At 44.0% G+C, this 16466-nt stretch overlaps 1 protein-coding gene across 3 annotated transcripts in view; it reads left to right on the top strand.

Annotated features, from left to right (window-relative positions):
• Window positions 1-8926: 8926 nt before the first annotated feature.
• FAM193A (family with sequence similarity 193 member A) overlaps window positions 8927-16466 on the top strand; it is an 82059-nt gene continuing 74519 nt past the window's right edge. For all 3 annotated transcript variants that reach the window (XM_065660591.1, XM_065660600.1, XM_065660582.1), the window contains exon 1: window positions 8927-9414. In XM_065660591.1, coding sequence (XP_065516663.1) covers window positions 9148-9414 — 267 coding nt within the window. In that variant the 5' untranslated portion in view covers window positions 8927-9147. The remainder of the gene's footprint in view (window positions 9415-16466) is intronic.

Below are 16466 nucleotides of genomic sequence, written 5' to 3'. Positions count from 1 at the left end.
TAGGATCACACACTCTTGGAACAAGGCCAGCCTTATCCAAATGTGACTGGCCCTTAGGGGACCTTCCTTGAATATTTTAAGAGGGGTGAGAGAAACTCAGAATTATGGCACCCTGTATTCATATAAATACCATGGAATGGTTGTTTACAGTGAACTGCTCATTAATCCAGCAAAAAGCCCCACTGTGCAAATGATGTGAATTGGTTAGAATAACAGGTAGCTCTTACAGAACCTGCAGCTAAAACCCAAACATATTAATACTTCCTGCTATGAGGTGTCTGGTGCTCACCATCTTCTTGGATGACATCATTATATTAACTACTCAAGTTTTCTAAGGATTAAAAGACCTGGTTTGGACTTAAGAAGACAACATGGGAATGATTCGACAGTCCAGGGGCAAGCCCAGTCAGTTCCAATAATCTCTTCAAGCAAGCTAAATATTTAAGTTGGAAGTACAGACGTTTATTGTGGTAAGGAATTTGGTCTGGACTGGGATTTCACAGCTGGTTTTGGTCTCTTTGATCTTGGACTAAATGCTAGCCTCCAGCGCCCCAGGCTTGGAGGCAACTCGGCAAGGCCACCTCTGAATCTTAGTCTTCACTGAAATAATGCTGCTCTCTGAGAAGTGGAAATGAAGCTTCCCATGGGGCTGGACTCCGCATACCCACATTCCTCCCTTTCCCCTCCCAGCTTTCTCATTTCCTTCTCTGCATGGCCAGGCAAGGGGCACCATTTTTTACGCTGTGCCTGAAGTTACTCATGGGCTGACTGGCCAGTGGGTTCTTGCCTCTCATTACAGATAAGAGACTGAAAGTGTTTTCACTTTGCGGGGCTATGCTGGGGATGTGAAAGTTAATGTCCACCTAAAACTTGTAGGATGCCATATCTGGGGACCTCTGCCTCAATCAAACAGGACTAAAAGTGATCAGTGTATTAAAAAAACACTTCTTAAGCAGGTTACTGAGACAAGGTGGCAGCATTTGGTTTGGTTTCCTTTGCATACTACTGCTAGAAACAGCTTATAGAAATCAGCTTTTCTAGCTTACTGGCATACTTATTTTTTAGTGCTTAAATTGATATGTTTTTCTACAGCCAAAAAGCTCACATGGGACATTCAGACGTTGGATGTGCCTACTGCATGGCATCAGGTGATTCACAGTAACCTTGTGTCAGAAGCAAAAGCAGAAAAACTTCTATTTGGTGCTTGTCCTCTACTGTGTACTGTAGCTAACACATCATGGTCTGCTTGTAGGTGTCTGCACCACAGCCTAGGGTGCAAAGATGACAGGCTCATGGGGGTTTGAATCCATTCCTGTAAAGGAGCTAGAGGCTTTCAAGGGACCTCTTCTCTCTCAGATTCCACTCAGGATGGTGACTGAAACAGGGACTGGTTTTAGAACTTCCTCAAAGTAAGTGCCTTGTGTTTTGCAGAAAATGAGTCCCACCCCCTTCTGTCCCACAGAGAGACCTAGTGAGACCTAGAGGTTCTGCTCCTTGCCAAGGTGAACTATAGCTATTGCGAGCACTGACTCTTTATTGCTTGGATTTGATGCATGTGCTGCTTTTCCAGCTCACTCTCCACACACTCCATAATAAAGGATGGGCAGCACCCTCACTTCACTGTTATCCCTTCCCTTCTCCAGGGCAGTCATGGTCCAGGGAAGCACCCACATGCTTCTCATTCATTAAGCAGGGAAGCTGTCAAAATGTGCAGTGAGGAAGTAACATGTTCCAGATGCATGAAATGACACTGGGCTTCCTGAAGACAGCAGTGGACAACATTCCAGCCCACCTGGCCTTTGCACCACTAACACTGCCATTTTGTACTGCCAGGCATGGCTCTATCCAGCAAAGTCTGGAATGCAGAAGTTACTGGCATTTTAAAAAGGAGGGTAATTTGCTTCCTCAGCTGAACTTTTTCTGTGATGTGTTCTCTGTTACTCAGTATTTTTTTAGGTTAAGACTAGAGATCTTCAGGAAAACAATGCCATCCAGCCCAGCTGACTTGGGGGCAACCCAATAATAAGTGAAATGTTAAGAATAATGTTGAAGGTGTTAAGGTAAATTGGGCTTTTCTAGGCTTAAAGGCTACACCTGCAGCATCCTAAAGCCCCAGTTCTTCCTGTTCAGACAGGATGGACTAAAGATGCTGTCTGTAACTGTTGCTAATTCCCCAGTATCATGCTGGTTAGGAGATTTTCCCATCCAGGTCTCCCTCTCTTCTGCCATTAGAGAAAGGTGGCACAAGCCCATAAAACTCCTCACTGTTACTCTGGATTCCATTGCTCTATAAATGGCAATTAAAATTCATGAACTTGACTGTTCAGAGATAAGGAGAACAAAACCTGGTGATTTCTATCCCTGTTCTCTGCCGGGTTTCTCAGACATAGGGTAGAAACCTGGGTGATCTGTGAGCTCTGTTGACTACCCTCATGTTATGACGCGATCTGCTACTACCACAACTCAGTGACAGTAAAAACAAATCAGTCTGGATATCTTGAGGAAATAGCAGACAGACAAGTGATGAGATACTCTTTTTTTTCTCCTGTGGTAATAAATTTACAAGCCAAAGAAGCAGAAAGATAAACAGTAAGAAAGACTCACAAGCTGCATTGTTCACCTTGATAATGTCAAAAACCTCCAGATCAATAAGTGAAAAGTAGAATATGCGTCTATTGGCACAGCTTGCAAGGAAATTGGATGTGTGCTCGTAGGTACAAATGGCTGCCAGGAAGCAGGTTCAGATCTTTCAGCTGTCATACTCCGGATTAAAACTGATGGATAGATCTAGCATTTGTTAGAAGGTGAAATGAATGGGTAAAAAGAAGTCCAAGCTTCGTTATACAGAGGTAGCTGGAAACAGGAGAAATGCTACTAGAATAAATCTGACCCCACTGGCAGAACCAACCCAAAATGCTGGGAGACCTCTCAGTAAATGGCTGACAGCGCTTAATTTGAAGGGTTATTTGCAATAATGACAGAACAAAAAGGCAGGGAAGGTGAAAATCTGCAGTGATCATGGCCTTCAGAAGGAGCAGAGAGAATGGGTTCTTTGAGGCACTGGGCTGGCTGGGCAGGCAGGACTGGAAACTGAGCAAGGAAACTGCTGCTGTATTTTCCTGCTGTGCAGGGACTCTGAATAGAGAAGATCACACTATGGAAATACCCTCTTCACTCTCCCAGCACACCAGCACAGCTAAGAATGTGTAGGTTAACACCTATGCTGAAAGGTGGAAATTGGATTTTCTCCCAAAACTGTACCTGAGAGACTAAACTTCATTCCTCATACACTTTATTTTGAAGGTTTGAAAGCATCTCAGGGCAGACGTCTCCAGGCTGCTCTGCTTCATTTTGAACTGCTGCTGGTACTGCTGTTAGGACATCCCCTCCAGCTATGTGCCAGCAACCTGCAGCTATACCATATATATACTAGTATATCTCATGCTTTTTGTTAGGAAAAATGGGAACCAATACAGAGTCTTATCTGTGGTCTTAGTATTGATGTGCAAAGAGTTTCTTTGTACCTGTTTCAGTAGGCAACAATAGGACGGCAATGTGGCTTTTCAATGGAAAAAGGCACCATATTTCATTATGTAAAATGTCAGCTCACAGAGAGCAACATTACATGACATAACCATATTTCAGTGTTCAGAATTAAGCAATGCTTTATAAAATGCAGGTTATGGTCCAAAAGACATTCTTCAGAATAGGCTGAAAGAGTTTGCCCTGAAGGGGAAAATGTTGAGAATCAAAAGAATATTGGGGAAAATAGTTGCTGAATGAAGATCAGTTCAGCAGACATATAAGTTCTAGCATTCCCATTATAAGAACTGGACCTTTGTTCAGTTTACTGAGGTATTTGGGAGGAAGTAAATAATTTTCTTGCTTCTCTGCCTCTGTACTTATTAAGTTCAGCACAACACAGGAGTCTTTCAGCACTGGTAGTGAGAACGACAACCCAGGACTCACACATCTCAGCTACAGCAAGTACCAAGTCAAGGTTTCCCTGCGATATTGTTCTCCATGGTACATGCTCTGGAGCAAGTCTTGACTTTCTGCAGGACCTCTGAGCTGTGAAACAAATTACAGAAGTGATTAGGTGAAAGTGAATTTGGCCTTCTAACGGAAAACCTGCAGTCTTTTACTTTACAGAAAGCCTTGCTAGAGGAATGATCTCGTTTGCATCATCCTTCAGTTCAGTTTCACCAAGCAACAAAAAACTCACTCAACCTTATCTTGAGAACATTTTCTTTGTTTGAGTAGGACGCTGTAACCAGGACTCCACGAAGGCCATCCAGGAACCTGTTGCCAATACCCACTGTATGTAGAAGGAGCACAGATTTTCTGGAATTGGGTATGAGAACTGAAGGCAAGCTGACTAAAAGGTACGCTGTGTAGATATTTGCTGCAATGCTGCTTTAGTGATCTGTGTGCCAGTTTTAATCATGATTCTATCACTGTGTAACCACAGACAGAGCTCTTCTGTGAGATCTTGGTCAACTCCAGGTGCTTTCCCGAAGTGTGGTGGGATGTGATTTTGGTTCATGGATCATGCAGGGTGTCCCTCACCATTATGATGACCTTAAATGGAAATGCAAGGCTAGAAGATCCCTATTTAGTCCTCATGCCATGCTGTGGCAAGGTCCAGTACAGTAGGATCTTGTACTGCCACAGGAACTACTGCACTGGACTCTGCCACAGCATGGCAGGAGGACCAAATAGGGATCTTCTAGGCTTGCATTTAACCCAACCCAGAGGAAAGACAGAACAGCCTCTGGAGGTGAACAACATGGACCTCCAATGACACAGCCCCTGCCAGCACTCACATGAGAGGAAGTCTCTGGGCTCTGTATTTCCTAACTGTAACTTATGTGTACACATAAGTGTTACTTAAGTGTAAACACATCCCTCTCTCTGCCCACACACCTGCATGTTCACTCGCTTGTAGAGAAGCCTTTTAGAAAAATGAACATGCTAATAAAATGCCAGCTTGTTGGACAGCAAAGACAAATTAATGCTGGTTGCAGAATAATTACATTGGCAAATTGCTGGAGTTGTTTAATGTTAGCATCAGTAAAACTGTAGCAGTACAGGAAAAAAAGTAAAAAAAGAAAAAAATGGAGAGAAAACCAGGACCTCAAAATAAGTTTTGGGAATGTAAATAAAGCAATAGTTCTGTGAATTGTGGTAATTACAGAATGGTGGGGAAAGAAGGACAGCTTTAAACTCTTCCTGGGGCTCTCTTGCATGCAAGTTGCTCTTTGACTTCAGTCTGTTACTGAAGTCACCAAGTAGCACTTGCAGAATTGGGAACTAAATGCATAATTACAAACCCCAGGAAGCAAAAGAAACCATCAATTTTAACCTCCCTGGCACAGAGACTATTATTTCAAGAACAGTAACAATTAGCACATCTCTCATTTTTTAATTGAAGTTACAATAACTGTTCAGTGTATAGATTCATTACATCACTGTATGTGCAATGGAAGACCAGCACAAATACTCCAGTGAGGTGGTAAAACCATACTGAGTTTTCCCAGCCACCTCTGTATCTTGAAAGCACAACTTGAAGGTAACTGTGACCTGCACAACTCTCCATACACCCTTTTATTGACTTTATGGCTCACAGAGAAAACGGCAATGCTGCTGGAGCTGGGCTGGTTCAAAGGAAGAGCACGGTAAAGCACAGTGCTCTTTATGCAGTGAGGCTTTATAAACATTATTCCTAGAAAATCAGTAAATTTTTCAGGGTATAAACAATTTTTCCCTCCAAAGGGTTTTGAAGTGCAATGCCACGCTTTAACAATGAGGTAAATTAAAGTTAGCTTGTTCAAATGACCGAGTTTATTTTCTTAGGGATGAGGTGGCACATTTCAAGTAATTCAATTCAAGTAAGGGCAAGAAACTTAGTTGTAGGTCTTCAAAGCAGTCAAATTAACTTCCTCTCCCTTTTGCTCTGGTTCATACAAGCGTTCCACTCCACCACCAAAGTGGCAAGATCATTTCTAGATCAACCTACTGGCTCTGCAGCTAATTGTAAGTTAAAAACAAGGTGTGGTAGTTGAGTTCAGTTCAAAACCATAGAAGTACTTAATTTCCCTGAGCACTAGCATTTACTTGCAGGTCCCACACTGTGAATTTTCTTTAATATTGACAAAATCATCTTCATGGCCCTTATTTTCTGAAGTGTAAAAGGAAAACATTTATGTTTCTATCATGAGAGTATGGGAATTTAATGCTGTGATGTCAGACTAAGTAGCATTACTTTAGCTCCTGTACAGTTGAGTGATTTTACTATAACAGTTTCTCATAATAATGCTTTTTATCTGTAATACATAGGGGATAGACAGACTGACAGAGCTGTAATCTTTCGTTCAGAAGCATGTTGTTAAATGAACAGGAGCCAAGTGAAAATACAATTCCGAAAGGAAGATAAAGACGGCCCAACATAAGGCTGAAATAAGACATGTCACCATTTCTAGCGAAAGATGTTAGCTCTGAAAACGATGCCACATATTAAGAAGAGATGTCATAAGAAGTTGACTTCAAATTTATACTACAAGGCCTAGAATTTATTTGTTTGTGGCAAAAGTCTTCATACAACGCAAGAGTTGTGCATAGCCTCTGCTCTTGACGCTGTCATTTGCTGTTTATGCAGCTCTGTGCGTGCTGAGCATTGGGAACATTTATGAAGACTAGACTAGACCACAGAATGAACAAACATGTTCTCCTGGTTTCACAGCTGCCTGCGTGTACATGCAAAGCTCCTCCATGTGTATTGAGGCAAACAAAGCCTGGAACAGCTTCAGCATAGATGGTAGCTGCTAGTGGAGCTGCTAACCACTCATCAGGACACGCTGAAATTAGTGCCTTCTTCCTGCTCTCTCCCAGAACTCCTGAGCTGTCTTTTCCATGACCTTTTAAGCCTGTAGGATCATCAGTGAATGAAAGGCAAATATGCTGATGCTCCTGAACTGTACCCTAACCCATCACTGTTACCATGCAATGGCGAGAAAATTTTAACTCTGCAATAAGATTTTATATCACTGTAAGTTATCACTGGGTTTAATGTGCTCATAGCTATTACTTTACATCACTCCACCCAGACGCATCAAATGACAGAGTCATCATAGAATCACAGAATGGTTTGGGTTGAAGGGACCTTAAAGCTCATCCAGTTCCACCCCCCTGCCATGGGCAGGGACACCTTCCACTAGATGAGGCTGCTCCAAGCCCTGTCCAACCTGACCTTGAACATTGCCATGGATGGGGCAGCCACAGCTTCTCTGGGCAACCTGTGCCAGTGCCTCATCACCCTCACAGTGAAGAACTTCTCCCAAGTATCTAATCTAAATCTCTCCTCTTTCAGTTTATTAATTGCTTATTAATTGTTTATTAATTCAGTTTATTAATAGCTATTAATTGCATTTTTTCTGGGCCCACATGTGCTTGTACATTGTGGAGAACAACCTGGGGAAACTATGGCAGAGAAGAGATTCAGAGCAGCCCTGCAGAGAAGGACTTCTGGGTGTTGCTTGATGAGAAAATGAACATGAGCCGGCTTCAGTGTGCGCTCGCAGCCCAGAAAGCCAACTGTATCCTGGGCTGCATCAAAAGGAGCGTGACCAGCTGGTCGAAGGAGGTGATCCTGCCCCTCTACTCTGCTCTTGTGAGACCTCACCTGGAGTATTGTGTGCAGTTCTGGTGTCCTCAACATAAAAAGGACATGGAACTGCTGGAACAAGTCCAGAGAAGGGCCACGAGGATGCTCAGGGGACTGGAGCACCTCCCATATGAAGACAGGCTGAGGAAGTTGGGGCTGTTCAGCCTGGAGAAGAGAAGGCTGCGTGGAGACTTCATAGCAGCTTCCAGTACCTGAAGGGGGCCTATGGGGATGCTGGGGAGGGACTCTTCGTCAGGGACTGTAGTGACAGGACAAGGAGTAACGGGTTAAAACTTAAACAGGGGAAGTTTAGATTGGATATAAGGAGGAAGTTCTTTCCTGCTAGGGTGCTGAGGCACTGGAATGGGTTGCCCAAGGAAGTTGTAAATGCTCCATCCCTGGCAGTGTTCAAGGCCAGGCTGGAGAGAGCCTTGGGTGGGATGGTTTAGTGTGAGATGTCCCTGCCCATGGCAGGGGGGTTGGAACTGGATGATCCTAAGGTCCTTTCCAATGCTAACCATTCTATGACTCGATGATTGCAAAAGTGGTTTTTAACCCAGTAGCAGGTAATGGTGGGAGGAATAGCAGACCGGCTGCTGTGTTTTATGGCAGTTCACCTACAAGAGACCCTCTTTTGGGAGGAGCTCATTCCTCCGGGCATGAGAAGCATCCAAGGGCCTCAGGGCACTCCAGTGACCTCAGGCACCAGCCTGAAAGGTGTCACCCCCATTTTGAGCCTGCCTTACCCAGCTGGTGGCGTGCTGAAGGCTCTGGTGGGGGGCAAAGCCAGCTGCAGTGCGCAACACCCAAGCAGCCCCATATCGAAGGGCTGTGCTCTGCCAGAGCCGCTCGTCCCCGCGGAAGGGGCTGCAGCCCACCCACCGCTCTGACGAAACACGGCTCCCCCTGCCTCACCCCTCTACGGGACCCGCGGCCCCTTTAAGGCGCGACGACGGGCGTCACGTGGTGCTCGCCGGCTCCCGGGCGGCGGTGTAGTCCCTTGACCGGGGTGGCAACGCCGGCTGGTGAGGGTAACGGCGCCAGAGAGGACTACAATTCCCAGATTGCTCCGCGGGGACGGATTAGCTCACCGGCCGCGCCTAGGAGGGCCTCGCAGGGAACGACAGGAGTTGTAGTTCCTTCTGCCATAGGAGGGAAGGGTTGTGTCGCGGGCCGAGAACTGCACATCCCAGCATGCTCCGCGGCGCGGGTTCCCGTCAGCGCAAGGGGGAGCCCCCCGACGTAAAGGGGGATCACTTTCCCCTTGTGTCCGCCATATTGGACGGTAACTCTGGTCAGCGGTGCTGGGGCCGAAGGAGTCCCCGTTGCCGTGACAGTTGGTGCTCTCTGCTCCGAGGCGCCCGGGGTGGACCGTGCCCCGGCCCTGCCCGTCCCCTCCACTCCCGGGCGCTCTCGGCGGCCCCGCGCTCCTTCCCCTCCTTCCCCTCCCCGCTCCCTCCTCCTTTGCCCGGGTGTCAGGCACGATGAGTCCGGCCGACGCCAAACGCGGAGCCAAGCGCCGGAAGAACAAGCGGGGCGGCGGCCTCAGCAGCACCGGCGGGCCGGGCCCCAGCGGCGGCGGAGGTGCCGGCGGCCTGGGCAAGGCCGGGGCGGCGGCGGGAGCGGCCCCTCTGAGGGCTGCGACCCAGGCGGCCGCCGCCTCACCGAGCGCGGTGGGCGGCCTGCTGACAGCGCCGGCCGCCGGCAACGGAGCCCTGGGCGGCGCCGGGGCAGCGGCGGGACACAGTGAGGTGAGGGGGGGGCCGGGGCCGGGGCAGGGGCCGGGGCGGGCGGCGGTGACATCCCGCTGCGGCGGGCCCGGCACACACCCACGCGGGCGGCGGAGGTAGCCGGGGGGGGGGGGGGGGGGTTGCTGCCGCACCATCCGCTCAGTCCGCCGGCCCTCATCGGTGGGTGCGGACCCCGGTGTCTCGGCGGGGCGGGGGAGGCCAGTGCTGGGCCCCTGGCAGTGGCGGGGGGCAGCGGTGTGGCGGGGCGGTGGGGCTGGGCAGTGTCCGCCGCTCCCCACCCTTTGTGGGGGAAGGGCAGCGCCGGCTGCTCGGGGCCGTGTCGTCCTGGGGCTTCTCCTGAAATCCCGGTAGGAGCCAGCTCCAGGGTCCCCATCCCCGGGGGTCTTAGGGCTCGGGCCCCACCTTGGTGAGGGAGGTGTAACGAATAGGTGGGCAGGCCTTGAAAGAGCAGAAATAGAGCTTTGTATGTCTTTTTTTCCCGTGTTTCCGTTAATATTGAGCCCTTTTTGCACTAGACAACTTCATTAAACATAAGAGGTTCATTATAGCTCGGGCTGTGGTTTGCACTCTGGTGCCTCAGAATAATTTAGATCTGTTACGTTCTTTCATAATATGGTGAAATTTATTGGGAGCAGATTGTGTGGTTTAATTGGTCTATTTTTTAATGAAAAATTGCTCAGGGATTAGGCCTTTAGACAGGTATCCTGCTGGCTCCAGTGACAGAAGAGTCAATAAGTTTATGTTCCTTCCTCTCACAAAGGTTACCTCAGTTTTTTTGTTATCTGTGCAAAGCTTGCATTTAGGCGTCATATTTACAAAAGCACTTCCTGCTGACTTCCACGTGTATGTCATACAGACTGCTGTTTCCTCTCGCACTCTCAGAAACTTGTGCACATGAGGGGGAAATAGAAGAAATGGGTTTTGTGTTGTAAAGTGTCTGAAATATGATGTAAAAAATGGTTGGGCTTTTTTTTTTTTTTTTTTTTGTTGTTGTCCGTGTTATTTTGTGCCTATTTTGATAGGTCAACAAGCAATTTGATGATGGTAGATTTTTTTTTGTTTCCCCTGCTCTTTACAACTTGTCTTTCTACTGTCTCATACTTGGTTACCCAAAATCCACAGTGCTGTAGATTAACCATTTCTGTGTATGTCTTCTAATCTGACACTTACTTCAGGCATAATTTCCTTTTGGGACAGTAGCCCTTACGTGATTCACGTATCCAGAAGAACAATGTGCATAATGGTGAAGAGGTGTGCAAGTTCTTATTTATAACTTTGCAAGTCATCACTAAACTGTCTCCTGGTAAAACCTTTTGCAGGAAGATGGATCTTGTTTTCCATCTTAGACTGTAAGCTTTTCCAGGACCACAGGTTCCTTGGTATTGTTGGGATAAATATGATAATGCCAAAGGAAGTAAGACAAGCAGTGGAGTTATATGCAGAATGGGACATTGATATGATTGAAATAGTGAAGTCTCCACTATTTTTATATTTTGATGTTTGTATCTTGTGGTTAGGTGTAGCCTAGGACTTTAGTTGTAACCTGATCACACTCTTATCAGAAATTCATCTTTGAAGGGCAACATCAGTGCTTGTCTCCTTCTTTCATGTTCCTTCTTTCTTTCACACTAAGTAGTGCCTAACAACATTTCTCAGTCTTCACGAGTCTGCACTTAGAAAGCATAAGTCATGTCTTCAAAATTAAATACAGCATTACAGTATCAAATTTCTGGGAAATTACATGTACTGGTATATTATTCATACTCTCACAAGCATGCACAATATGTTATTTTGAATACATTTGTAACTTTGTCTTAATTGATCTTTTTTGCTTGTACTCTTAATGTTTGCAATTTGTCAAATGTTTCCATTTCACTTGAGTGTGGTACAAGTGATTCCGAAGACTGATGGATAAATTGAGAATTAAGAAGTTAGTTAAGGTGGAATAAACCTGCAACTTATTTAATCAGATGATAAACATGTCAGAATTAGATTTTGAGGATGGATAAATACCTGTGCTCAGTTTCTGAAAGGTAAATGCTTATACTCTGTAATACTCCTTTAAAGTTGGTATTACTTTCTCCATACTGGTTTCAGTGACCTTTTTCTTGACATTTTCAATATTTTTCCAGCAGTGGTGACATATGAAAGTTGCCAGTGCTTAAAAGTTAACTGATAATCTTGTTTCAAAGATGAAAGCAAAGGTGAAATCTTAAAGCATCATTACATGACTGTTACTTACATGAAAATGGGATCTCCTTAATGGTTAATAATTTGCTAGTTAAGGGTACCTGCTCAAAACAAGACTTGGTTCTTTGAGTGAAAGACTCAAAGAGTTGTTTCTGGATGAAGGCGAGAAAGAAAACTGTGTATTTTACATGGCTGATCACTTCTAAATTAGGTGCAGTATTTATTTTGGCTGGATGAAGAGCAAGCAACGCATTAGTAGCTGTAAAGTAGTAACCAGAGTTGCTTTACTTTAATCTTACGCAGAATCATAGAATAGTTAGGGTTGGAAAGGACCTTGAGATCATCCAGCTCCAACCCCACCTCCACGGGCAGGGACACCCCACACTAAACCATCTCACCCAAGGCGCTCTCCAACCTGGCCTTGAACACTGCCAGGGATGGAGCATTCACAAACCTCCCTGGGCAACCCATTCCAGTGCCTCACCACCCTAGCAGGAAAGAACTTCCTCCTTATATCCAATCTAAACTTCCCCTGTTTAAGTTTTAACCCGTTACCCCTTGTCCTGTCACTACAGCCCCTGATGAAGAGTCCCTCCCCAGCATCCCTATAGGCCCCCTTCAGATACTGGAAGGCTGCTATGAGGTCTCCACGCAGCCTTCTCTTCTCCAGGCTGAACAGCCCCAACTTTCTCAGCCTGTCTTCATGCAGGAGGTGCTCCAGTCCCCTGAGCATCCTCATGGCCCTCCTCTGGACTTGTTCCAGCAGTTCCATGTCCTTTTTATGTTGAGGACACCAGAACTGCACACAATACTCCAGGTGAGGTCTCACGAGAGCAGAGTAGAGGGGGAGGATCACCTCCTTCGACCTGCTGGTCATGCTCCTTTTGATGCAGCCCAGGATACGGTTGGCTTTCTGGGCTGTGAGCGCACACTGAAGCCGGCTCATGTTCATTTTCTTATCGACCAGCACTCTCAAGTCCTCTGCAGGGCTGCTCTGAATATTGTGAAGTTCCTGTTAGTTGGTAGGAGAACTCATCAGCCAATTCTCTGCTGGACAAATTTGTATTTTTAATATCTGGAAATACAAAATAGAAAACCCCCATGAATTTAGTATTTGCGGCACAGCACAATGTTTTCTAATTGTTACCACGCTCTCTGTTTCCAGCTTTTGTCATTTCGCTGGTTTAGGGCATCCACTCTGGATGTAGTGGTCACATCCTTCTTCTACTAATGTTCTATTAGCTACTTTTCCAAAACTCGTCTAAAATAGAATGAAAGAAGATGTTTAAGGAATAATACTGTTTGCACTTTGCATTCTTGTGTGTCAATAATTGCCTAGCATCAGGTATGCTTTTAACATGCTTTAAACAACAGGTTGAACAGAGTTTTAAAATGGCTATATTTAGGGTTGAAACTAAAAGCACACCTGCCAGTATTGAAGTTCTATCTAAGCCTCTTAGCACTAACAAATATACTTTGAGGATTTTATATATCTTATCTGGAGGGTTTTTAAGACTTTAGGCTAAGTTCTGCATCAAAGTACATGTTGAGTCTTGTCCTGGGATGCAAGTGGGCAACTCCTAATGGAATCTTCCTGGAAGCTATATTGCCCCATGCACAGGCTTTATAGCATCCAGATTCATCCTCTCTAGCACTGTCAGATATTTTAGAATGATAGTGAAATTAAGGATGCTTTGGCAGTGTTTTAGTGCAAGGGAATATCTCGGTTTTAGAAACCTGTAACTGCTTCAACTTTAACTGGAATTGGAAACTAATTAATTTAGTTGTGTGGTGTTACTGCAGGACTTCCGTAGTTTTATTTTTTTCCTTACAGAACTGTTCACAGCAATGTTATGAAGAGTCAAATATCCTTTAAATAAGTCACTTGTAACAATAAAATAAATATTTTGAAGTTTAATGTATATATTTAAACAAATAGGTCTTGCTTTCTGTTGTGGTGTTTTGTTTTTTTTGTGGGTTTTTTATTTGTTTGGGGGATTTTTTTATTGTGTGTTTTTTTGTTTTGGGGTTTTTTTTTGTTTTTTTAATCAATGATGTATTGCATCAGGCCTTCGTAACTTGATCCCATCACTTTTTGACTGATGGTTGGCTTATTGATGTGGTGAGATGCATTTGATTATCAATCACTGCCTAACTCATATACTGCAGTAAAATTGGCTGTTGCTTAACATGTTCAGGTGCTTTGGAGTGAAGAGTTGTCTGTCAGTGGCTGATCAGCTACAGTAGTAGTTTCTGTTACAGGCCTGACTGGTCTTGTGTTATTAAGGGGAATAATTTAGTAGCCATTTTACAATTCTCTCACTTGTTTTTTTCAAAGTATTGTCTGTCAAGTGTACTAATGTATTAACTCTCCTTACAGTTGAGAACTGTATGTTTCAGAATTGTCATAAGATATTTCACTGGATTATTTATTATGAGATACTCCTTTCTGAACAGAGATTCTATACATAGCAAACCATACATTGCTACCTTGTAGACAAGTTTTTTCAGCAGCTTCGTAGCTCATTACATTTTACTGATATCTGTACTTGATTTGTTGTTTAAGATTCTCCCTTTCCTCTCTTCCTCCTCTATGATTCAAATATCCAAAAGAAAGAGCGTACAAAAGCAGAGCTTTGTCAGGAACTCAGAATGTCAGCAAACAGCTAGCTTTTGTACTTCTGTAGTATTTTTATAGGGCTTCCTCCTCTCCAAAAGCAAACTTTAGCCAATTTTTGTCAAGGCTCAGGTAAACTAGATACATTCCATTACTTAAAATACTTTTTTAACTTCTGCTGTTCAGGCTGAGGAAGCAGGTATGTCTAAACACATGGTGAAAAATAAGTCTTTTTGACAGTCTAGTACCACATGTATTCCTCTTACTAAATGCAATTCAGTCTTTCTTGTTTTGAAACAGACATACAGTCCCTTCCCTGAAGAACTTATGCTCTGCTTGGTTTTTTAATAAAAGGAGATGTAACAGAATGGGCTGAAGCTATTAGGACTGGGTTTAGGTGGTATGGTTGAGTTAACTCACTAGTTTAGGAAGAGAATCTATTGTGATTTAAATGAATCTACCTAGAACAGTTCAAACTTTAAACCAAGCTGAATAGTTGCATAACATTCACATCAATAGCTCTTTCTTGGCTTCTTCCCCTGATCAGTTAAGGTATTTTTCAGCTAATAGAGTTGAGACCACAGGCACTGTGTTAGTGGTACCTTCAGATCTTGTAATACTGCTCCTGGGAAGTGTGTGCCTGTGTGTACTCATGACCTTGATGTATATCCAATCCCTGAGTGCTCCATTTCTCCCCACTTCCTGCACCTGCTGCACCATGGTCAATTGATAATGAGAATAATCATTTGTGAATTGTTAAATGAAACATGTGAAAAGTGCATCCCAAAAAACGGCATTTGGTTCAGCAGTGTCTGATCTGCACTAGCGAAGTATCCTCTTATGGCTTTGCTATGAAATACTCGATTTGGTGTGAAGGCAAAGGATTTGTTTTGTTTGATTGTTTGGTTCTTTTTTTCCCCTTGCTGTGTTGGTTGCAAAATGGTTGAGAGAGAATGAGAGAGAGATAAATATTTTGCTTAAAAAACACTGTGACTCCCTTTTCCTCAACACTTCTGTTTCCTGACTGCAAAGACGAAACCCTGTTGATTTGGAACTAGATTAATATGTAAAGATAGTTCTGAAACATGTGAAATGTGTGAAAATTCTCACATTGATGAGAATGTTCAGACTTCTTCTATAGTTCTTATCCTGCATCTTTTTGATTGCGAAGGACTACCTGAAGCTTCATCTGGTATTTAATTTAATATCACTGTATTTTGGTGATATTTGGCATTTGGTGGTATTTGGCATTTATCCTTTCTAGTCATATCTCACCTTGAGGGGAACCCTCAGATTCTTTCTGACACAGCCTGTGTCAGGAAGGAATCCAGGCTTATTCTCTTCCCCTTGTCTGGCAAGGAATGATGAGTGGATGTGGAAATTCAGTTTGCTGGTGTTTGATGCCTACAAGGCTAATGTTTAGTCCCTTATGTATGTGTAGTGGGTGTGCTTCTTAACAAATACAGGTCTGCTGAAGATGTGTTGTGGAGAGGTAACTGGGAACTGAACTTGCTTTGTTTAGGATGTAAAGGGCTTCATGGATGTGCTGGGCAGTGTTTCAGGTTTGTATGGATCTGGGTAATCAAAGAAGATTTAATATTTGTTTGTGCTCCTTCCCTGGTGGGAAAGGAGGTCATATATCCCGTTTTATTAAGGTAATGAAAACAGTTCCTACATTTTCCTTTCTTGTCATAACTTTTATTTTAATAGCGACTGGGATAGCTTTGGACTGGTTTGTTTTGAAAAAGAGTATTTGATGTATGAAATCTTCCTAGGATAATTAAACAGAAGGAAAAAATTAAGTTGAATGGATAGAAGAATGCTGCAGTTGAGGATATGAGCAGAGAAAGAGAACTTATCTACAAGTTCAGAATTTCTTGTGCTGCAGATGAGTTCAGCTGGAACATGACATTTATGATGCTGCTCTTAATGTTATTATGGGAACTGTCCAAATTGAGACTTGTCTGAGAATGCAGTAAAATCAATATGCCATTTGCTTTTTTGACATGAGAGTTACTTAATTTTATATTGTAAAAATTCAAGGCAGCCTATGACATTATTGACCTTTACCTCCTACCCATGTGAGGAAACACACCAGGAATGTTATTGAAGATAGGTCTGAGCAATGTGGTAATTTTCTTGAAGTATTTATTTTCTTTCTATTTTTTTTTTTAATCACAGAATGTACAGCTTTAGTGGTGCAGAAGTTAGTCTGAGCACTGGTTTATGAAGTGGATTTTAGGGA

This window comes from Lathamus discolor, chromosome 1, assembly GCF_037157495.1.
Source record: "Lathamus discolor isolate bLatDis1 chromosome 1, bLatDis1.hap1, whole genome shotgun sequence".
Lineage (NCBI taxonomy): Eukaryota > Metazoa > Chordata > Aves > Psittaciformes > Psittacidae > Lathamus > Lathamus discolor.
Note: the sequence above shows the minus strand (reverse complement) of the source record. Positions and strands in the feature narration are given on the sequence as shown.